At 33.9% G+C, this 19,684-nt stretch overlaps 1 protein-coding gene and 2 long non-coding RNA genes across 3 annotated transcripts in view; all 3 read right to left on the reverse strand.

Annotated features, from left to right (window-relative positions):
- Window positions 1–19,684, reverse strand: part of LOC134726795 (uncharacterized) — a 252,490-nt gene that overhangs the window by 23,327 nt on the left and 209,479 nt on the right. The gene's annotated exons all lie outside the window — the stretch shown is intronic.
- On the reverse strand, window positions 1,471–18,931 carry LOC134724577 (ras-related C3 botulinum toxin substrate 2-like). The gene is made up of 7 exons (XM_063587687.1): window positions 18,845–18,931; window positions 17,220–17,291; window positions 15,371–15,488; window positions 13,696–13,758; window positions 12,972–13,265; window positions 3,940–4,002; window positions 1,471–1,994 (listed from the first exon to the last, which is right to left on the reverse strand). Exons 1-7 carry the CDS (start codon window positions 18,877–18,879, stop codon window positions 1,698–1,700), a joined length of 942 nt encoding a protein of 313 aa, XP_063443757.1. The 5' UTR covers window positions 18,880–18,931; the 3' UTR covers window positions 1,471–1,697.
- Window positions 4,685–6,565, reverse strand: LOC134724578 (uncharacterized). Its single transcript, XR_010108448.1, has 3 exons — window positions 6,437–6,565; window positions 5,082–5,153; window positions 4,685–4,749 (listed from the first exon to the last, which is right to left on the reverse strand). It is a non-coding gene; the product is annotated as an uncharacterized LOC134724578 (long non-coding RNA).

Consider the following 19,684-nt stretch of genomic DNA (forward strand, 5'->3'; position numbering starts at 1 on the left):
GGGACATAATTATTCAAATATACTAATGCAAGTAACCAAGTCGGAGAAGGAGCGAAAATCCGAAACAGTACCTTAAAAAACAGAAAATAGTTCCACGTGCGTGTCCAAGTGATCAATCTACTTGTTATTTACGAAGAAAAGAAATTTAACTTAAAAAAATGTTGAGATCTTTTAAAAAAAACAAATAGTTGCATTAAAGAATATGAAGAAAGTAACTTATCTTTAAGGGCCTTGCAGGTATTTGCTGGTATTTTCAAAATGGCTGCTGGGGACGCGGCCTGAAAAATATTTTAATATTGTGTCAGATTAAATATTCCTGATTTTGCTACGTTAATATTATAGACAATTATGCTACAAACGGTTTAAAGATGTTACTCTAAATCAAATAATTGAAATATAATTACCGTTCTGTGTGTAATTGCGTGAATTGATTTTCTCTCTCTCGCTCTTGCTCACTTGATGAATATGCATTCGTGATATTCATCCGCAAACAATTTTTCGGTATATCATTGATATTGAAGATCGTTTGATTAATATACGAATATTTCTAACGACAAAACATTTTCATATAATAATTTGCATTTAAAAAAATCAAAAAAATCTTAGTATCCATTAAAAAGATGAATTTAAAAGAAGCGACAAGGAATTTTAATCTGCACTTTAATGTCCGCGGGTTCATAATGTCGGTTATTTTCCCAACACTAATTATGATCAATTATATATGCATTTCTTTGATCTTTGAAGATCTTTGAAAAGTAGGCGATGGCAATACACCCGAGGCCCATCAGGGGCCTCTGATGTAATAAAGTCTATAAAAGCCTAGGTTTACAATTTGTGTTCAAATTCGAACACTTATTGTATTCTAGGTAAGTTTGAAATAATTTGAAATAAACTATTTATTCCTTTGATAATTTCTAAAAGTTAAATTTATTTATTTTTTCATTAAAGAAAGTTTTTAGATCAAAAGTACTATATTCATTATAGCTGATTATATTATATTAAGAACAAATAAAAATGTATGTTTCATTTTTATTAATGTTTCATTTTACAAATACTTTAAAAAAAACAATGTATCAAATAATAACTTATATTGTTATGTCTTAACTTTATTCTCCATTAAAAAATTCGAACACTTATTGTATTCTAGATTTTCCGGTTGTCGATTCCGGCCTGTCTCTACAGCGACAGCAATGCCTTAAACCACCATAGGCATTGTCCACGGCTAGTTTCCCCCAACATGTAAAGACTAAACCTCAGCTCTCACAGATGTAGTTCGTCTGTCGAGAGTCTGTAGGAAAAGAACAATAAGCAGAACATGCTATATTACAAGAATACAAATAACATTATAACCATCATTACAAATAACACCATTACAATAAATGCTGGAATTACGAGGATAGCAACTACATAATATTTATTACAATACAAACAATAGTACATATGACACAACATAGAAAACCAAAGAATTAGCAACACGAACCTCACCAAAAACTAGGGATGATCTAAAGTGATCCGAAAGGGTAAGCAGATCCTGCTCCACATGTGGTACCCGTCGTGTTGCGTATGTGATATCAAATCCGGCAAAGTTAAGGATCGTCCCTAATATCCTTTAATACTTGAATTTAGAAAATCATTTACACGTGTCAGATTTAGAATAAAAGTCTTATCGAGTAAAACATTGATAAAGTCACAGATAATCACAAAGTGCATAAATACGTTGTTTTGCCCTTTTTTGTGTTTGTAGTTGTCAGCACTGTTCTCACTGCTTCGTCGAAGGCAGATTTCACCCCTTTCTGTGTGAGAGCTGAGCACTCAATATATCCAGCCGCATTTAATTTATTAGATAGAGAATATCCGTCTTTGTATGAAACAAACGATTTTTCTTGAGTGGATGGCTCGGTCTCTGCATCTTTATTTTCATATCGCAGATCTAATTTTGTTCCTATCAGAATAAAAGGTACAAATGGACAGTGGTGTCGTATTTCTGGAATCCACTGCAAAGAAATATACATAATAATGATAATATGTTTCGCCATATTAATCTGTTGATTATTACAGATAATTTCGTGTCTTAAATTATTATTAGATTTACAAACTGAAAGCGTAAAACTAAGGCATTCAACAATATAATGTGTCTTTAAATTAATTACAGCGTTTTTGCATGTGAATAAGGATGTGTAAAACATGTATGACGACCAGTGAGACAACCATCCGCCGTAGTTTACAAAAAATGTACGTAGAACTACATTAATAAATCAGCTGCGCCATGAGCGGATGATTCGCCCGTCGTCTTGTGTGTGAATTTTTATACAATAATCATAAATAGGTTTTAACATACGGGAACACATGTGAAAACCCTTCTTTTTTTGTACAAAAAACTCAATTACTCTTAAACAAAATCATCACCAAAAAGTATACAGCTTTTAAGGTTAATATATCTAAAGTAAGAAGTGTGTAAAGTTTTTACCAATAATCATCAACTGTTTTTGATATATGGCGCGACATGTGAATCCCCCCCTTTTTCTTGTTTTTTTTTACAAAAGACTCATCTTAAAAAAATATTTTTTTTAATCAAAATCAAATTGTATACATATTGTTAATGGAATATAAATATGAAGTGTGTAACATTTAAAACAGAAATCATAAATCGTTTTTGGGATACGACTGGACCCGTGAACACCCCCTCCCCTGTTTTAGTCCCAAAGTCCCGTAACTAAAACAGTTGTAAGCTTATTTTCACTAAAAAGTATACAGATCGTTTGACCATCATAAGAAACAACTATGTAAAGTTTCAAGAAATTTGTGTAAGTCGTTCTCAAGTTACAATGCGACATGTTTACCCGGACAGACGGACAGACGGACGCCGGACATTTGTATACCATGATACGTCCAGTCAAAATTTTGACGGTCATATAACAATTTCATGCTTAGCGCTGTTCATGTTTTATAAAGACCTGATACGCATTTAATTAAGCTATGTGATTTTATTTCAAATCAAAGATTAAAATAGGGATTTGAAAAATAAGTGTTCAATTATGCGTAAAAGACAGGCTATATATACCAAAGGGATATTCAAAGTCCAAAAAAAATAAAAAAATGACAATGCCATATAAGACATCAATATAGAAACATATTCAAAACAGTGTGGTCCTGGCCATTGATTGACAACGTAATTATCCCATTGACTGGGACAGATTAGGTGAACGTTTGTCTGTAACGACCATTGCTCACTTCTTACTTATTATAGAATTTAAACTGTGGGGTCACCAAAGGTTCTTAACGCCTTTAATAATGAAATAATTCGAAAATTATTCAGGAATAACCTTTATGTTTTGATTTATATTGTTGATATAAATCAACGCATCGTATTATTCCGGATTTGTTTTTCGAATTGCTTTTTTAAGGTGTTGAGAACCTTTGCTGACCCCACAGATTCAGTGTCTTTAACAAGTACATAGTGAGCAGTGATTGTTACCGACAAACGTTCACCTAATCTGTCCCAGTCAACTGGATAATTTAGGTCGTCAATCAATGGACAGGACCACACTGTTTTGAATATGATTCTATATTTCATAAAAACTCATTTACCGAAATTTAAGCTGATTCTAGATTTCTGAACTTTCGACCCCCCCCCCCCCCCCCCCCCCCCCCACACACACACACACACAACATACCAATTCAAAAGTCCGAGTTACCCTTTTTCCGCCATTTAAAATAATAAAATTAGATATCCTGAAAAGGAGCTCCATAGCATGGCAATGCTTTCAGCTTATTTTGTTCCTTAACTAATTTTTACCTAAGTTCTACACCCATAACTACAAAGTTCAAATTTTCTATAGATTTGTATTTAGATTTTGCACAAAATCAAATAAGCATGAAAATTCAATGTTTAGCCATCTCCGAAAATAAACCAATGAACACGAGGTCATAGTTATTTACTTTGTATTCAACGTTCTGAAAACTGTAACTGTCATCCAATGAAAAGCAAATCAAAAAGATATCCTGCCAATAAAAGATAGAAATACAATTTTATATATTCTACAGATAAAATATAGTAATACAAATAAAAAAAAATATCAGTACAATTATATATAAGACATTGTTTACCAACCTCGAATGATATTTTCCTGTATAATGAAGTTCATTTTCCATCTTTAAACATCTTATGGTCCTACACCATCTATGTTTTTATAAATTATCGCAACAAAATGTAGTATGCCTTTTTATTTACAAAATTGAACATTATACACATATCCTATAATTATTCATCTATTGATGCACTTCATATGAATTTATATAAAACTGAAGCAAAATGTAATGCAGTAAGATGACTGTCCGTAATCAAACAATTATAAAATCTTTTGCTATACGTGACTTGTATGATTCGTGTAGCTTAGTCTGTATAGTTTTTCTATGATTTTTTGTGTGGACTTTTACGTCGTTTTGTGTTTTTATGTTGTTGTTTTTTTTGCAATGGTGTTGTAAGTGGTTCTTTGTTTTTGGCGTATTCTGTCTTCTTCTTCAATAAGACACAGTTTTGCTCTCACAAAAAGCATTCCATTTTTCTCCTGTGTCCAAAAATACCATATTACATACAAGTTGTCAATCATAAAAGTTACACGTACAGTTTGCTTGTACGCCGTAGGACGCAATCTGTCGTATTCCTATGTGCAAGCAGTATCTACCAGACACAACTGCACGAACGTTTCATCAAGCTGAATATTATGTTTATAATCATGAAGGTCGCATCTAAAAGAAATAGTGTGCGTTTGTTGTAATAACAGTGTTTAGAAAAATTATGGGGAAATAATACAGTATTGCATATAGAATTCGTTTTTCGTTTAACTTGAACAGTTCGCTGTTTGTATGTTGTTTCATTTTTTTTGTGTAGTTGGCGGACCCCCCCCCCCCCCCCCCCCCAAGTTGAAACCGTATCACATCTTCCTACATCAATTTGTTTGTATATGGAGCCAAATAATATTTTTTAATTACGCATGCATAAACGTTCTTATCTAGTTCTGTTTTTCCTGTAACTGCATAGACATGAAGGTTTTTTATGATCTCAGTAAATATATACTTACACAAACGGTACGTATTCGCCTGGATATTTGTTCTCAACGTAGCTCATTAAGAGAGATGACTTTCCCACTCCACTAAAATATAAATTATCCTTTGTTCAACATCTAACTCATGTCATGCCCAAGTACTTGTACATCCAGTGCTGTCGGTCTTTTTAAGACAGAGGGTAGTTAGGAACTATAGGTCACACAGCTTGTTTTCGTAATCAGATGTTTAATAAGTAATTGATATTCACCACCTAGCTCTATATACGTATACATATTTGTACATATATAAGGAGGAAATATTACCCAAAAGCTCTATATATAAGTAGGAAATATTACCCAAAAGCTCTATATATAAAGAGGAAATATTAGCCAAAAGCTCTTCATATAATGAGGAAATATTATCCAAAAGATCTATATATAGGGAGGAAATATTACCCCAAAGCTCTATGTATAAGTAGGAAATGTAACCCCATAGCTCTTAACATAAGTAGGCCTAGGCGATATTAACCCTTAGTGTTAAATATACGTACGGGATATTACCCCAAAGCTCTATATATAAGAAGGCGATATTACCCCTTAGCGTTAACTATACGTAGAGGATATTACCCCATAGCTCTATATATAAGTAGGCGATATTACCCCTTAGCATTAAATATACGTAGGGGATATTACCCCATAGCTCTATATATAAGTATGCGATATTACCCTTAGCGTTAAGTAAACGTAGGAAATATTACCCCATAGCTCTATATATAAGTAGGCAATATTACCCTTTTGCTCTCTATACCGTTTTACTCTTTACCTCTAAATATAAGATGGGAATATTACCTCCTGGCCCTATATACATTGTATTATATCTGATAACATGGTGGACCATTTTTAAGGTATAATGATTCCTTCCAAAAGGTATGCCTTCTAAGGCGATGGAGTCTGGTCGACCCATACATTTTAATTTCTGCTTTTAATCTTTCTGAAAAGATGCCCTAACCTAGCTGCTACCCTCTACTTGCCAATTATTTGACCCATAGTTTAACCAGAGTTGATGCTGTTCGTTTTCTCCCGTTAATGTGTTTCACATGTTGCCATGTACTCTATGTAGGTACTTTTATCATTGTTAAAGCTCGTAAGATCAAATGCAGTTGTTCAAACCATGTCAATTGGCCATTTCAGAATCTAAAAGACGATGGGTAATTTTATTGTTCGTACCCCAAAATGAAAATAATTTCCATTGTTTTGGACGTTTTCAACCAATCACGACGTTTTCGTGTACATTTTTGTAATATTACCCAGAATGCATTATATTCTGAAACAGCGAATTGGTCATTAGTAGATGTTTGTCTTGTTGTTTTTATATTGCGTAAAAGACTTACCAATCTCCAACAACAACTAGTTTCAAAGTCTGCATCCTTAATTGCAAATGACATAGATATAAGTTTGTTGAAACATACTGTGTACTCATATAAAATGTAAACGTGTCGGATGTCAAACAAATATTGAACATATTAATCAACTGTTACAATTAAACATTTTATTTTCATTATGTACATGTATATAAAATTGGAAACTATCCACAATTACCAATAACAACATTTTAATATTTTCCTTAACTTAAGTCTACTTGAAAATTACACACCTTACAACAAATATAAGAAAATGAACGTCAAATTATGCATAGTATAAAGAACAGGGATTAAACACAAGAAAAAATAGAAAAATAAGGACGACAAGATGAGAGAATGGAAATGTGAGAAATGAGGACAATGGACAGAGAAAATAAATAGAGGCTCTAAAGAGCCTGTGTCGCTCACCATGGTAAATGTGAATTAAACAAAGGAAGCAGACAGTTCATGACAAAATTGTGTTTAGGTGATTGTGATGTGTTTGTACGTCTTACTTTACTGAACATTCTTGCTGCTTACAATTATCTCTAACTATAATGAACTTGTCCGTGTAGTTTCAGTGGAAAATGTTAGTAATTTTTTACAAATTTTATGAAAATTGTTAAAAATTGATTATAAAGGACAATAACTTCTTAGGGGGTCAATTGACCATTTTGGTCATTTGAATTATTTTTTAGTCTTAAATTGCAGTACATTATTGCTGTTTACAGTTTATCTCTATCTTTAATAATATTAAAGATAATTACCCAAAACAGCAAAATTTCCTTAAAATTACTAATTTTGGGGCAGCACCCTAACAACCAGTTGTCCCATTCATCTTCAAATTTCAGAGCAGATAGATCTTCACCAGATAAACAATTTTACCCCCTGTCAGATTTGCTCTAAATGATTTGGTTTTTGAGTAATGACCAAAATCTGCATTTAACCTCAATGTTCTATTTTAAGCCGTGGCGGCAATCTTGGTTGGTTGGCCGGGTAAAAAAACGCAATTTTTAAACTAGATACATCAATAATGATTGTGGCCTAGTTTGGATTAATTTGGCCCGGTAGTTGCAGAGGAGAAGATTTTTGTAAAAGATCATGGATATTTACGAAAAATGGTTTAAAAAGAATTGACTATAAAGGGCAATAACTCCTAAAGGGTTCAACTGACCATTTTGGTCATGTTGACTTATTTGTAAATCTTACTTTGCTGAACATTATTTCTGTTTACAGTTTATCTCCATCTATAATAATATTCAAGATAATAACCAAAAACAGTAAAATTTTCCTTAAAATTACCCAATTAGGGGCAGCAACCCTGTGCTGGTGGTTTGTTCCACAGGATTGTGCAAGCGTCTAGTGTGGTTAGAGCCATAGGCTCTCTATCACCGCTGGCTAGCCTGCATTGCAGGTGAAAAGAAAGCCGAGTGCGTAAGTCTTTCTGCCAGTACATAGCCTCTACACTATTCAAGACTTCTACAATGCCTCCTCGCGACAGCACATGGTAACTAGGATCTAGCATTCTAGGCATTATTGTAGAGGATCTCGGAGCAGCAAGGGCCCCAGAGATGCAGTGTGTAGGCCCATCGGCGTATGGACACGCCCTTACACTCATCAACCTTGTCCCAACTATGGATAAATAGTACCACTGCCTTGTGGTTTGATCTTGGAAGATCAAAGGCTATGGGAGCAGACCCAGAAAGAAAAGCTGGAAAGATGGAACTCATCAGCCATGGCAGGCAATCGTCTATGGGAAAGAACACCCAGACAGCAAAACTCCGCCCTGCAAGAAGTAGGTTTCTCGCATGGCTAATCACCAGGCAGAGTAAAAAGAAGCTGATTACGGAAACCACACCAAAAACACTGAATTGCGTGAACAAGGACATACGTCATACAGATGACCCAATGAATGTGTCTAGTGAAAGCAGAAATGCAGCTAGGGGCAAGAAGTGTGGACTCTTAACGCCAAAAAATGTTCTCAGCATAGGGGCATGGAATGTGCGGACCATGTATGAGACGGGAAAAACAGCACAAGTTGTCAATGAGATGAGAAGGTATAACATCAGTATACTAGGTGTGAGTGAATGCAGATGGTTAAACAACGGATCGATCTCAACGGACACAGGTGAGACCATATTGTACTCAGGCCGAACAGACAACAAACAATATGAGGGAGTTGCTTTAGTACTAGGCAAGGAAGCAAAAATAGCTCTTCTAGAATGGCAACCAGTGGATGAAAGGCTTATTATGGCAAGGTTTTACTCAAAATACTCAAAACTGTCAGTGATTCAATGCTATGCACCTACCAACGAAGCTAGTATTGAGGACAAGAATAAGTTTTATGACAAATTACAATCCCTTATCAGTAAAGTACCAGCACATGATTTATGTCTTGTAATTGGTGATCTAAATGCAAAGATTGGGGTAGATAACTCATGTAAGGAAGGAATAATGGGCAGACATGGATGTGGAGAATGCAATGAAAATGGTGGACTTTTAGTAGATTTATGTGGCTTGAATGATCTAGTTATTAGAGGTTCCTTATTTCCACACAAGGACATTCACAAGCTTACATGGAATTCACCAAAATGGCAGGGACCAAAACCAGATAGACCACATAATTATAAATGGAAGATGGAGAAAGTCTCTGATGGATGTCTGTGTCAAAAGGGGAGCCGATTGTGGAAGTGACCACCACCTTCTACTTGGGAAAATTAAACTTAAACTGAGAAAGGTAGCCACAGCATAACAGAAAAATATATACCATCCACCGCCTCAAAGACAATTTGATAAGACAAAAATTCAACATCAGCATAAGAAACCAATACCAAACACTACACACTATCAGTGAAAACCACGACAACATTGGTCCTGATCTAAATGAACATTGGAACAAAGTAAAAACTATGTTTAACGATACAGCTGAAAATGTACTTGGAATTAGAGACAGTACAAGGAAAAGGTGGATTTCAGATACAACCTGGAATGTTATTGAAAAGAGACGATCTACAAAAAGCAAGTGCAATCAGGCAAGATCAGAAAGGTTGAAAGAAAAGCTTCAAAAAGAATACTCAGAGCTAAATAAAGAAGTTAAGAAAAAAGCTAGAGAAGACAAATTACAATACATTGAAGGATTGGCAAATGAAGCAGAAGAGGCATGCACACATGGAGAACTAAGTACTGTATATAAGATCACTAAACAGCTATGTGGTAAAAGTAACAACAATGACACACCAGTTTTAAGCAAGAATGGAGAGGTAATAACATCAGAAGCACAGAAACTTGAAAGATGGGCAGAGAACTTTCGGGAAGTTCTAAACAGAGAACCACCAGACAAACCAGCTCAATTTGATAACACCGAAGACAAGATCGAAATTGATATATCAGAAGAAAAAATTTAACTTGGTGAAATAAAGAAAGCATTATGCAAGCTAAACAATAGTAAATCAGCTGGAGTAGACAACATCAGTGCAGAACTCCTTAAGGCAGATGTGGAAACAACAGCATCAATACTGCAAACACTATTTAGCAAAATATGGGAGGATGAAATTATACCTGAAGACTGGGAAGAAGGACTACTAGTTAAACTTGCCAAGAAAGGTGACATGAAAAATTGCAACAAATGGAGAGGTATATCTCTACTGTCTGTACCTGCAAAAGTTTTCCTGAGAGTTATTGCCAAGCGAATAGTAGATGCTTTAGATGACACCCTGCGGAATGAACAAGCAGGTTTTAGAGCCAATAAAGGGTGCAGTGACCACATATTCACACTCAGAAACATCATTGAGCAGTGCATAGAATGGCAACACAACATCGTCATAAACTTTGTGGACTTCGAAAAGGCTTTTGATAGCTTGGACAGAGACAGCATGTGGGACATAATGAGATCGTATGGCATACCTGAGAAAATAATTAGCATGATCAAATTATTTTACAACAACTACAGATGCTGTGTCCTACACAATGGAACCCAATCCACCTGGTTTAATGTACAATCTGGAGTAAGACAAGGATGCGTCATCTCTCCCCTTCTTTTCCTCATTGTCATCGACTGGTGCATGAGAAGAACACTAGGCAATAGGGTAACTGGAATAAGATGGTCGATGAACACAATCTTAGAAGATCTAGATTTTGCAGACGACATATGCCTTTTATCAACAACTAGAGCAAACATGCAGAACAAAACATCAAGACTACATGACACTGCTCTATCTGTATGTAGGTTTAAAGATAAATGCGCAAAAGACAAAGATAATTAGCCTTAATGAAAAAACTAGTAAACAACCCATAACACTTAAAGGAGACAACATAGAAGAAGAGGAAAATTTTACTTATCTAGGTACTAACATCAGCCAGGACAACGGCACTAGCAAAGATATAATGGCAAGGATCAACAAAGCCAGAACTTCTTTCAGCAGATTACGAACAGTATGGAAAACAACATCAATATCCAGGTCCACAAAAACCAAAATATATAATAGTAATGTAAAATCAGTTTTGCTATATGGTGCAGAGTCATGGAGGGTTATAAAATCTGACTTCAACAAACTGTCATCTTTCCACAATACATGTCTTCGGAAAATTTGCAAGATCTTCTGGCCAAAAACCATCAGTAATAAAGATCTATACACCCTAACCTTACAACGAGACATCAGAGTTGAAATTAAAGAAAGGCGATGGAAATGGATAGGCCATGTTCTACGGAAAGACAAACATGACATCACAAGGATAGCTCTTCGTTGGACACCAGCAGAGGGGAAAAGAAAGAGAGGGAGACCTAAAGAGACATGGCGACGTACAATAGAAAGCGAACTAAGAGCCATGGGAATGACATGGGGAGAAGCCGAAAGAAAGGCACAAGACAGGCAACAGTGGAGGGCGTTGGTAGTGGCCTCATGTGCAAGTATGCACGAAGAGGATTAAGTAAGTAAGTAACCCAACAATGGGTTGTCTGATTCATCTGAAATTTTCAGGGCAGATAGATCTTGACCTGATAAACAATTCCCCCCCCCCCCCCCCCATGTCAGATTTGCTCTAATTGCTTTGGTGTTTTAATTATAAGCCAAAAACTGCATTTTACCCCAATGTTCTATTTTTAGCCATGGCGGCCATCTTGGATGGTTGGCCGGGTAATTAAACACAAACTTTAAACTAGATACATCAATGATGATTGTGGCCAAGTTTGGATAAATTTGGCCCTTTAGTTTCAGAGGAGAAGATTTTTGTAAAAGATCATGGATAGTTACGAAAAATGGTTAAAAATTGACTATCAAAGGCAATAACTCCTAAAGGGGTCAACTGACCATTTTGATCATGTTGACTTATTTATCAATCTTACTTTGCTGAACATTATTGCTATTTACAGTTTATCTCCATCTATAATAATATTCAAGATAATAACCAAAGACAGTAAAATTTCCTTAAAATTACCAATTTAGGGGCAGCAACCCAACAATTGGTTGTCCGATTCATCTGAAATTTTCAGGGCAGATAGATCTTAACCTGATAAACAAATTTACCCCATGTCAGATTTGCTCTAAATGCTTTGGTTTTTGAGTTATAAGCCGAAAACTGCATTTTACCCCTATGTTCTATTTTTAGCCATGGCGGCCATCTTGGATGGTTGGCCGGGTAATTAAACACAAACTTTAAACTAGATACATCAATGATGATGTTTGCCAAGTTTAGTTTAATTTGCCCAGTAGTTTCAGAGGAGAAGATTTTTGTAAAAGTTAACGACTGCAACGACGACGACGACGACGGACGCCGGACGCCAAGTGATGGGAAAAGCTCACTTGGCCTTTTAGGCCAGGTGAGCTAAAAAGTAAAGAAAAAAGAATGTGTCCTCAGTACACGGATGCCCCATCCACACTATCATTTTCTATGTACAGTGGACCGTGAAAATTGTGGGAAATCTCCAATTTCGCACTTAAATAAGAAAGATCATATAATAAGGAACATGGCAATCACACCACATCTTCCTATATCCATGTGTACTAAGTTTCAGGTTGATTGGACTTCAACTTCATCAAAAACTATCTCGACCAAAAACTTTAACCACAACTTTAACCTGAAGCGTGACGAACGGATAAATGGACGAACGAACAAACAAACGGACAGACGGACGCAGACCATAAACATAATGCCCATAAATGGGGCACACATAAAAGAATACAGAAATAATGACACCTTCATGGCCTTTTAATTGTACAAAAACCTGTTTCAGCAGTTTACTTTATTATTGTACAAATATAATGTACATGTACTCTCAAGACAATACATTAAGGAGCCATGACGATTTTAGTTAGCTTATAAAGAACATGTATCATGTTCCGAAATAATGATACATATATTAGTCATGAAAAAAAATAAAGAAATAAACAAATTAATCACATCACATTTTGTCATATTGCACATTTGATTTTGCACAAAAAAATGAATTTGTACTTCTTGATTTTCGTAACCTCATTTTGCTCCATTACAATCTTTCGTATGACCAATGTCACACACGCCACTACAGCACGTGACACTTTTTATGTTTTCGTTTCTTGGGTTTGGTCGGAACTAACACTGCCTTAATGGCTTGGTCAAAGACATCTTTCACTCCTTTTTGTGTCTTTGCAGAACATTCAACGTATTTGACACACTCCATCTTATTGGCCATTGCTAGACCTTGGTTGTATAACACGACTGACTTTCGTTTCTCTACGTGTTTTCCGTCGGCATTTGACTTAGTAGTGTTTTCCCGAATGTCCAATTTGGTTCCCACTAATATAGTTGGGACATCTGCACAATGATGTTTAATTTCTGGAAACCACTGTAATGAATTAAAAAAATACAGCTGCTACTAGTGTTATGAATTTCTCATTAAAAAAATAATATTGGCGTTTGGTATTTTTTAAAAACTTTTTCAATTCCTACAAAGATTATATATTATTATAAATTGTGTGTACTTTATCTGTTTTAAGATATTGTTGCGACCAGGCAACTAATTAATGTAAATTATGATAGTTATTTCTGTCCGTGTTTAGCTATTTAAGGAATTTATTAGTCAAAGTATTAGGAAAGATAATCTTTAAGCATTTGTTATTAAATGATCAAATAACATATTTATACATATATAATAGATAGATTTTAATAGAGATTATTTTGCATGAACACAGACAATTCGTATTAACTTTGTTTTCATTTGTTTTATAATTAAATTGTAATAGATTGTATAGATATAAATATTTCATAACACATACCTTTTGTTCAGCATTTTGAAAGCTAGCTGGACTTTCCAAGGAAAAACACACCAAGAACACATCCTGTAAAGTAATAAAGTTTGAGATTTTTAAAAAGCCATGGTGTGCTTCGCTCTTTCATAATTTAAGGTACAATATGTGTTCATGCGGTTGTTGGTTAAGCATTAAATTTTGAAGATGGAGATGAGCCTCTCTGAAGGTGTTTATTTTTGACAGACAATGCATTTTGTAAACATTGTATAGGAATATAGTTTAGCAAACAAATCGGTGATATTGAAGATTAGTAAAGAAATTATGACTTCCTGTGACGAGAAAAGTCATTTAAGCTAAGAGCTGTTGCTGTTGTTGCTGTATCTCTGTCATATCACAAAGCAACTATTCAGAATCTATCATATATGACAAATCATTATTTCAAGATGGAGTGTATACCCCCGACTGAAACTAATAGCTCCGCACCGTGATGCGAAGCAAAACAGTAAAGTGTTACAGGGAGAATTATATTATATCATGGAAAATATCTTGTGTAAGACCTAGGGCCGGTTTCACGAAGCTATCCTAAGACATGTCATCAGATATATCTTAGGACATGTCTTATGATCCTCTTATGACTATCCTAGGACATATCTCAGACCTCGTCTCGAACCTGTCTTAGGATGATCTTAGCTAAGACATCCTAAACCTGTCGCAAGTTCTTTTAATTTTCAAATATCAATATGATTTACGTGGAAAAATCATGTAAATGTAGAATTTCTTACCATAAACAATTCTAAACGTATTGATAAATATAGATGACATAATTTGCAAAATAAATATAAACAAATAGAAGTAATTTATATATAAATTATCTTTAAACATCAATATAAATATGAAATTTTTAATTCAAAATTCAGAAAAAGAATATCAAATGATGACATTTTTTTTGGTACAAGTGAGTTGAATTCAATTTCGACTTTATTGGTTATACATTTTAAAAGGTTAAGGGATAAACTCGTGTAATCTTGATATCAATACATCGAAGTTTCATTGTTGACAAATCATGATCATCCGTCAATCTAGAAAGATAACGTTATAAGCAGGAACAGGAGAATAGATAATTAGATGATAATATAAAGATATTTTTTTTTAAATTAATATAAAAAATGAGTGTCATTATATAAATGAACGTATAACTATCCTAAGACCATCATAAGACACCTCTCGCGTTGTCCTAACTTTATGACCAACTTTAAGAGATGTCCTAATTTAGGACCACTTTGTGAAACCCACTTAGGACTAAGATATGTCGTAAGACCATCCTAAGACAGGTCTTAGTCCTAAGACAGCTTCGAGGAAAGATATATTTTGTCGTTTTATTTCTTAGTGTAAACAAAATGTTCCATGCAACATGTGTGTAAAAAATGCTTTAAACAACCAACGTTTTTACAAGCATCATAAAAACCTACTAAATAGAGAAACATCTCGTTATCAAAATTACTTTTTAAATATTTTTTTAAATATCCATAATGATGTGACATGTCTCCATTTCAATTTCTATATTTTTATCTGCCTGTGTCCACAAATTGGACAAACAAATGTGAATAAACTTATCAGAGACTATAATCAACATAAAATTTTCTTTGAAATTGACAAACTTTATAATTATTTAATGATGTATCCAATATTGAAAATAACTTACAGTTTGTGGATAAGAGAGTGGTCGTAATCTGTCATAGTCCTCCTGACCAGCCGTATCCCACAAACATAACTGGACGCAGGTGTCATTTACTCTCACAATAGCTTTGTAATTATCAAATCTAAATTAAACGAAAATATATAAATGTGTAGCCTACTCAAAAAACCCCAGAACACCTCATTAAATTGATATTGCATTGTATGTCTTCCTTAGTATGGTGTCTCAGTGTGATGTAACTTAGTACATGTAATTGTTTTATCGCTTTTTTGTGCATTTTTCCTTTGGTGATTTTTTGTGATAATTTTTCATTTCATGCTACTCGCTTGAGATGGAAAATTATCGCTAGAAACTAAGGAGGAACGTGGCGTTGTTACTGTAATTGACATGGTTGGACAACGTCGTGATAGATGAAATAGCGATAAATAGGTTATCATTGGTCATCTTAACTCTACTGCTTCTCTCGTTTTCGCTTTCCGGCTCAAGCGAGAAAATCAATCTCGTTGAGATGATCAACGATAATCTATAAGTATGCAACAAAAAGTCGTTTGAGATAACAATTCGATCACGTCAATGTGGTCTTCTTCCAACGACAAGAAGAAAATAGAAAAAGTGGTGCATCCGCCAGGTTATGTTTAAATACACAGATTTAGTCAATTTGCACATTGCAAACATTCGCAACAATAATTTTAGGGATACACATGTTGCCTTTTGCAAGTCAATTTTTATGTTAGTGATATATGCTACTATGATTCATTGATTGTTGTTTGCTTTGCATCCAGTTTTGACGGAAAGTAAACAAAAATCAATCAATCATTATAATTTTGATATTGACTAGTATCAAAATCAGAGAGATTGAAAAAAGCTTATGTTTTTCTTCAAACTAGGACTTGGATGGAGAGTGGTCTCATTGGTCTTCATACCAGATCTCTTTATATCTAACATGAGAATAAAGATATACAATGTAGTGGGTATTGCACGTCTAACGAATGTTGTGTTTGTCTCTTTTTCGATTCTTAAACTGAATAATATTTTGCTTGGGATCTTCAATAGCATTATTCGCATGTTAGGCACGCGAAGCAGTCATACGTCAGAGAAACTGTGCAGAATATATATCAATAAAATGTCACGACCACTCAAAATTTGAATATTGAATCCATCGCATCTCATAGGAATTCATTTGACGTGTTCGTAGGTAGATTTTTGTAGGGTAACATTATTGTTCCTATAGATCAAATCTCGCTATTCACTCACATTCAAATTTATCCTGCTTGGCTGACTTTGCAAACTCGAAATATTGGATTTAAACTCATCATAGATACTAGCCTTGAAAATATACGATTTGTTCTCCTCATAAATATGAAATATTTGCCACTGTACGTTTTTCAACCAACAATTATGTATTACTTTATCGACAGTAAACGTTGCTTGTATTTTTCAACCTATAACGAAAACAGTCCTGAAATATGGGAACATATGTTCATTTAGACATATTTAACATATAGAAACTGTGTAAATTGTATATAAACTTAAAATTATTATGGTATGGCCAACTTTTTGGGGTAAACATTAAATTTTCCCAAAAATCTGGAGGCCTGCAAGACGACTTAATCTGTTTAAATTGATATGGACAACTACTGTTACATGTAATGCAGTGCAAGCTAATTTCAAGTTTATTTACATTTTACACAGTGTGTATATATTTGGTATGCTTAAATGAACATAATTACGTTCCCATAGTTTAGGACCTTATTCGTGATTTGTTGAAAATTACAGGCAAAGTTTAGATGTTTATGAAGAGTCTTATATTTTGATTTTAGTAGAACCTTACTCATATATGTTTATAATTACTTACATAGTGGGAATATACTCTCCAGGAAAATTATTGCTGGAATAGCTCATGAGCAAGCACGTCTTTCCAACGGCTCTGAAATAAATCAAAAACGAAAATGAACAAATTTTTGATATGAGCGTCGCTGATGAGTCTTATGTAGACGAAACGCGCGTCTGGCGTACTAAATTACAATCCTGGTACCTTTGATAACTGTTTCATTCTGAACAAACCGATCTCATCTTCATGTTTTAGTTGATTATTGAACTGACCGTTTATATGGGTATGATAGGGTCCTTCATTCCATTATCCTTATTTTTTTCTCTCTCTTCTTCATTTATGTTGACTGCAATTCTGCATTCTTTATTTATTTTGATTATAATTCTATATTGTTTTGACGGTTATTCTTTATGTTAGAGCATCCAATTATTCTTTATTTTATGCATATTTTTCTCCATTGTTTTGTCTTATGCACTTTACTCATTATTCCTTTTTCTGTAATCTCCAATAGAGCCATCAATAATTTTTAGTTGCGTACCTTAACACATTTTAATAACATTGTTTTAACTCCTCAATAGTGTTGATTTTTATATTTTCAATTGAACATATTTTTTTGATTTTCAAGAAATTTATAATCAAACAAAAAATGCACCCATTTGCACACATACTCAACAGATGACTTTAAAGTGAAAACTATGATTATCATTCTAACTTACCCATCACCTATGAAAACTATGATTATCATTCTAACTTACCCATCACCTACAACGACACACTTTAAAGTGAAAACTATGATTATCATTCTAACTTACCCATCACCTACAACGACACACTTTAAAGTGAAAACTATGATTATCATTCTAACTTACCCATCACCTACAACGACACACTTTAAAGTGAAAACTATGATTATCATTCTAACTTACCCATCACCTACAACGACACACTTTAAAGTGAAAACTATGATTATCATTCTAACTTACCCATCACCTACAACGACACACTTTAAAGTGAAAACTATGATTATCATTCTAACTTACCCATCACCTACAACGACACACTTTAAAGTGAAAACTATGATTATCATTCTAACTTACCCATCACCTACAACGACACACTTTAAAGTGAAAACTATGATTATCATTCTAACTTACCCATCACCTACAACGACACACTTTAAAGTGAAAACTATGATTATCATTCTAACTTACCCATCACCTACAACGACACACTTTAAAGTGAAAACTATGATTATCATTCTAACTTACCCATCACCTACAACGACACACTTTAAAGTGAAAACTATGATTATCATTCTAACTTACCCATCACCTACAACGACACACTTTAAAGTGAAAACTATGATTATCATTCTAACTTACCCATCACCTACAACGACACACTTTAAAGTGAAAACTATGATTATCATTCTAACTTACCCATCACCTACAACGACACACTTGAAAGTGAAAACTATGATTATCATTCTAACTTACCCATCACCTACAACGACACACTTTAAAGTGAAAACTATGATTATCATTCTAACTTACCCATCACCTACAACGACACACTTTAAAGTGAAAACTATGATTATCATTCTAACTTACCCATCACCTATGAAAACTATGATTATCATTCTAACTTACCCATCACCTACAACGACACACTTTAAAGTTTGCATTACGATTACAAGGTATCAATTGAAAATTACCTTTCGAAAAAATTGTTTAAATATGTTAAAATTGTCATGCCTAAAAATAGATTAGTTATTAATATATTTGGAAAAGTTTATTTATAACCCGGATGTTTGCTTTTAGGTATATAAACCGACAGACCTTTAAATAAGTATAGTGTTAATTTTGCGTTCACTGGATAACTACGTGTATTAATGTTCATAACTACGTGTATTAATGTTCTTAAAATTTTTAAAATATATATATATAATTTTCATGTGCAACAGGAATTGACTTATGTGAATGATAAAATAAGTTTTTGTTTAGAATATATACATCATATTATCGTAATATATATTTTTATATAAAAAAAAAGAAGATGTGGTATGATTGCCAATGAGACCACTATCCACAAAAGACAAAAATGACACACACATTAACAACTTTAGGTCACCGTACGGCCTTCAACAATGAGCAAAGCCAATACCGCATAGTCAGCTATAAAAGGCCATAGTCATACTACACTTAACGATAATATGATGTATATATTCTAAACATAAAAAATATGTTATCACTCACATAAGTCAATTCCTGTTTAATTGTTTTACTTATTCATAGTTTAGATAGGACATATGCTTATTTAGTAGATATTTCATATAGGACAGAAACTTTTTTGGTATATTCAGAGGGTAAGACATAGATTATTTTAAAGAAAAATATGAATTGCACCGGTCCCAACCCCACAATAAATATTGATCGGTCCCTTACTTTAAACTAAAGTTTAAAGGATCATATTTCTTTTACATTTGTTTG

The sequence above is a fragment of the Mytilus trossulus genome, chromosome 7 (assembly GCF_036588685.1).
Source record: "Mytilus trossulus isolate FHL-02 chromosome 7, PNRI_Mtr1.1.1.hap1, whole genome shotgun sequence".
Taxonomy (NCBI): domain Eukaryota; kingdom Metazoa; phylum Mollusca; class Bivalvia; order Mytilida; family Mytilidae; genus Mytilus; species Mytilus trossulus.

What these genes read in the sequence shown, in the direction of transcription:
- LOC134724577 (XM_063587687.1), bottom strand. Translation starts at nt 18,879, where the DNA reads ATGCAAACTTTAAAGTGTGTCGTTGTAGGTGATGG. An exon ending in TGTGTCGTTGTAGGTGATGG is followed by an intron (nt 17,292 to 18,844) that starts GTAAGTTAGAAT and finishes GATTTATTTCAG; the next exon opens with AGCCGTTGGAAAGACGTGCT. An exon ending in GGAGAGTATATTCCCACTAT is followed by an intron (nt 15,489 to 17,219) that starts GTAAGTAATTAT and finishes CGTTTAATTTAG; the next exon opens with ATTTGATAATTACAAAGCTA.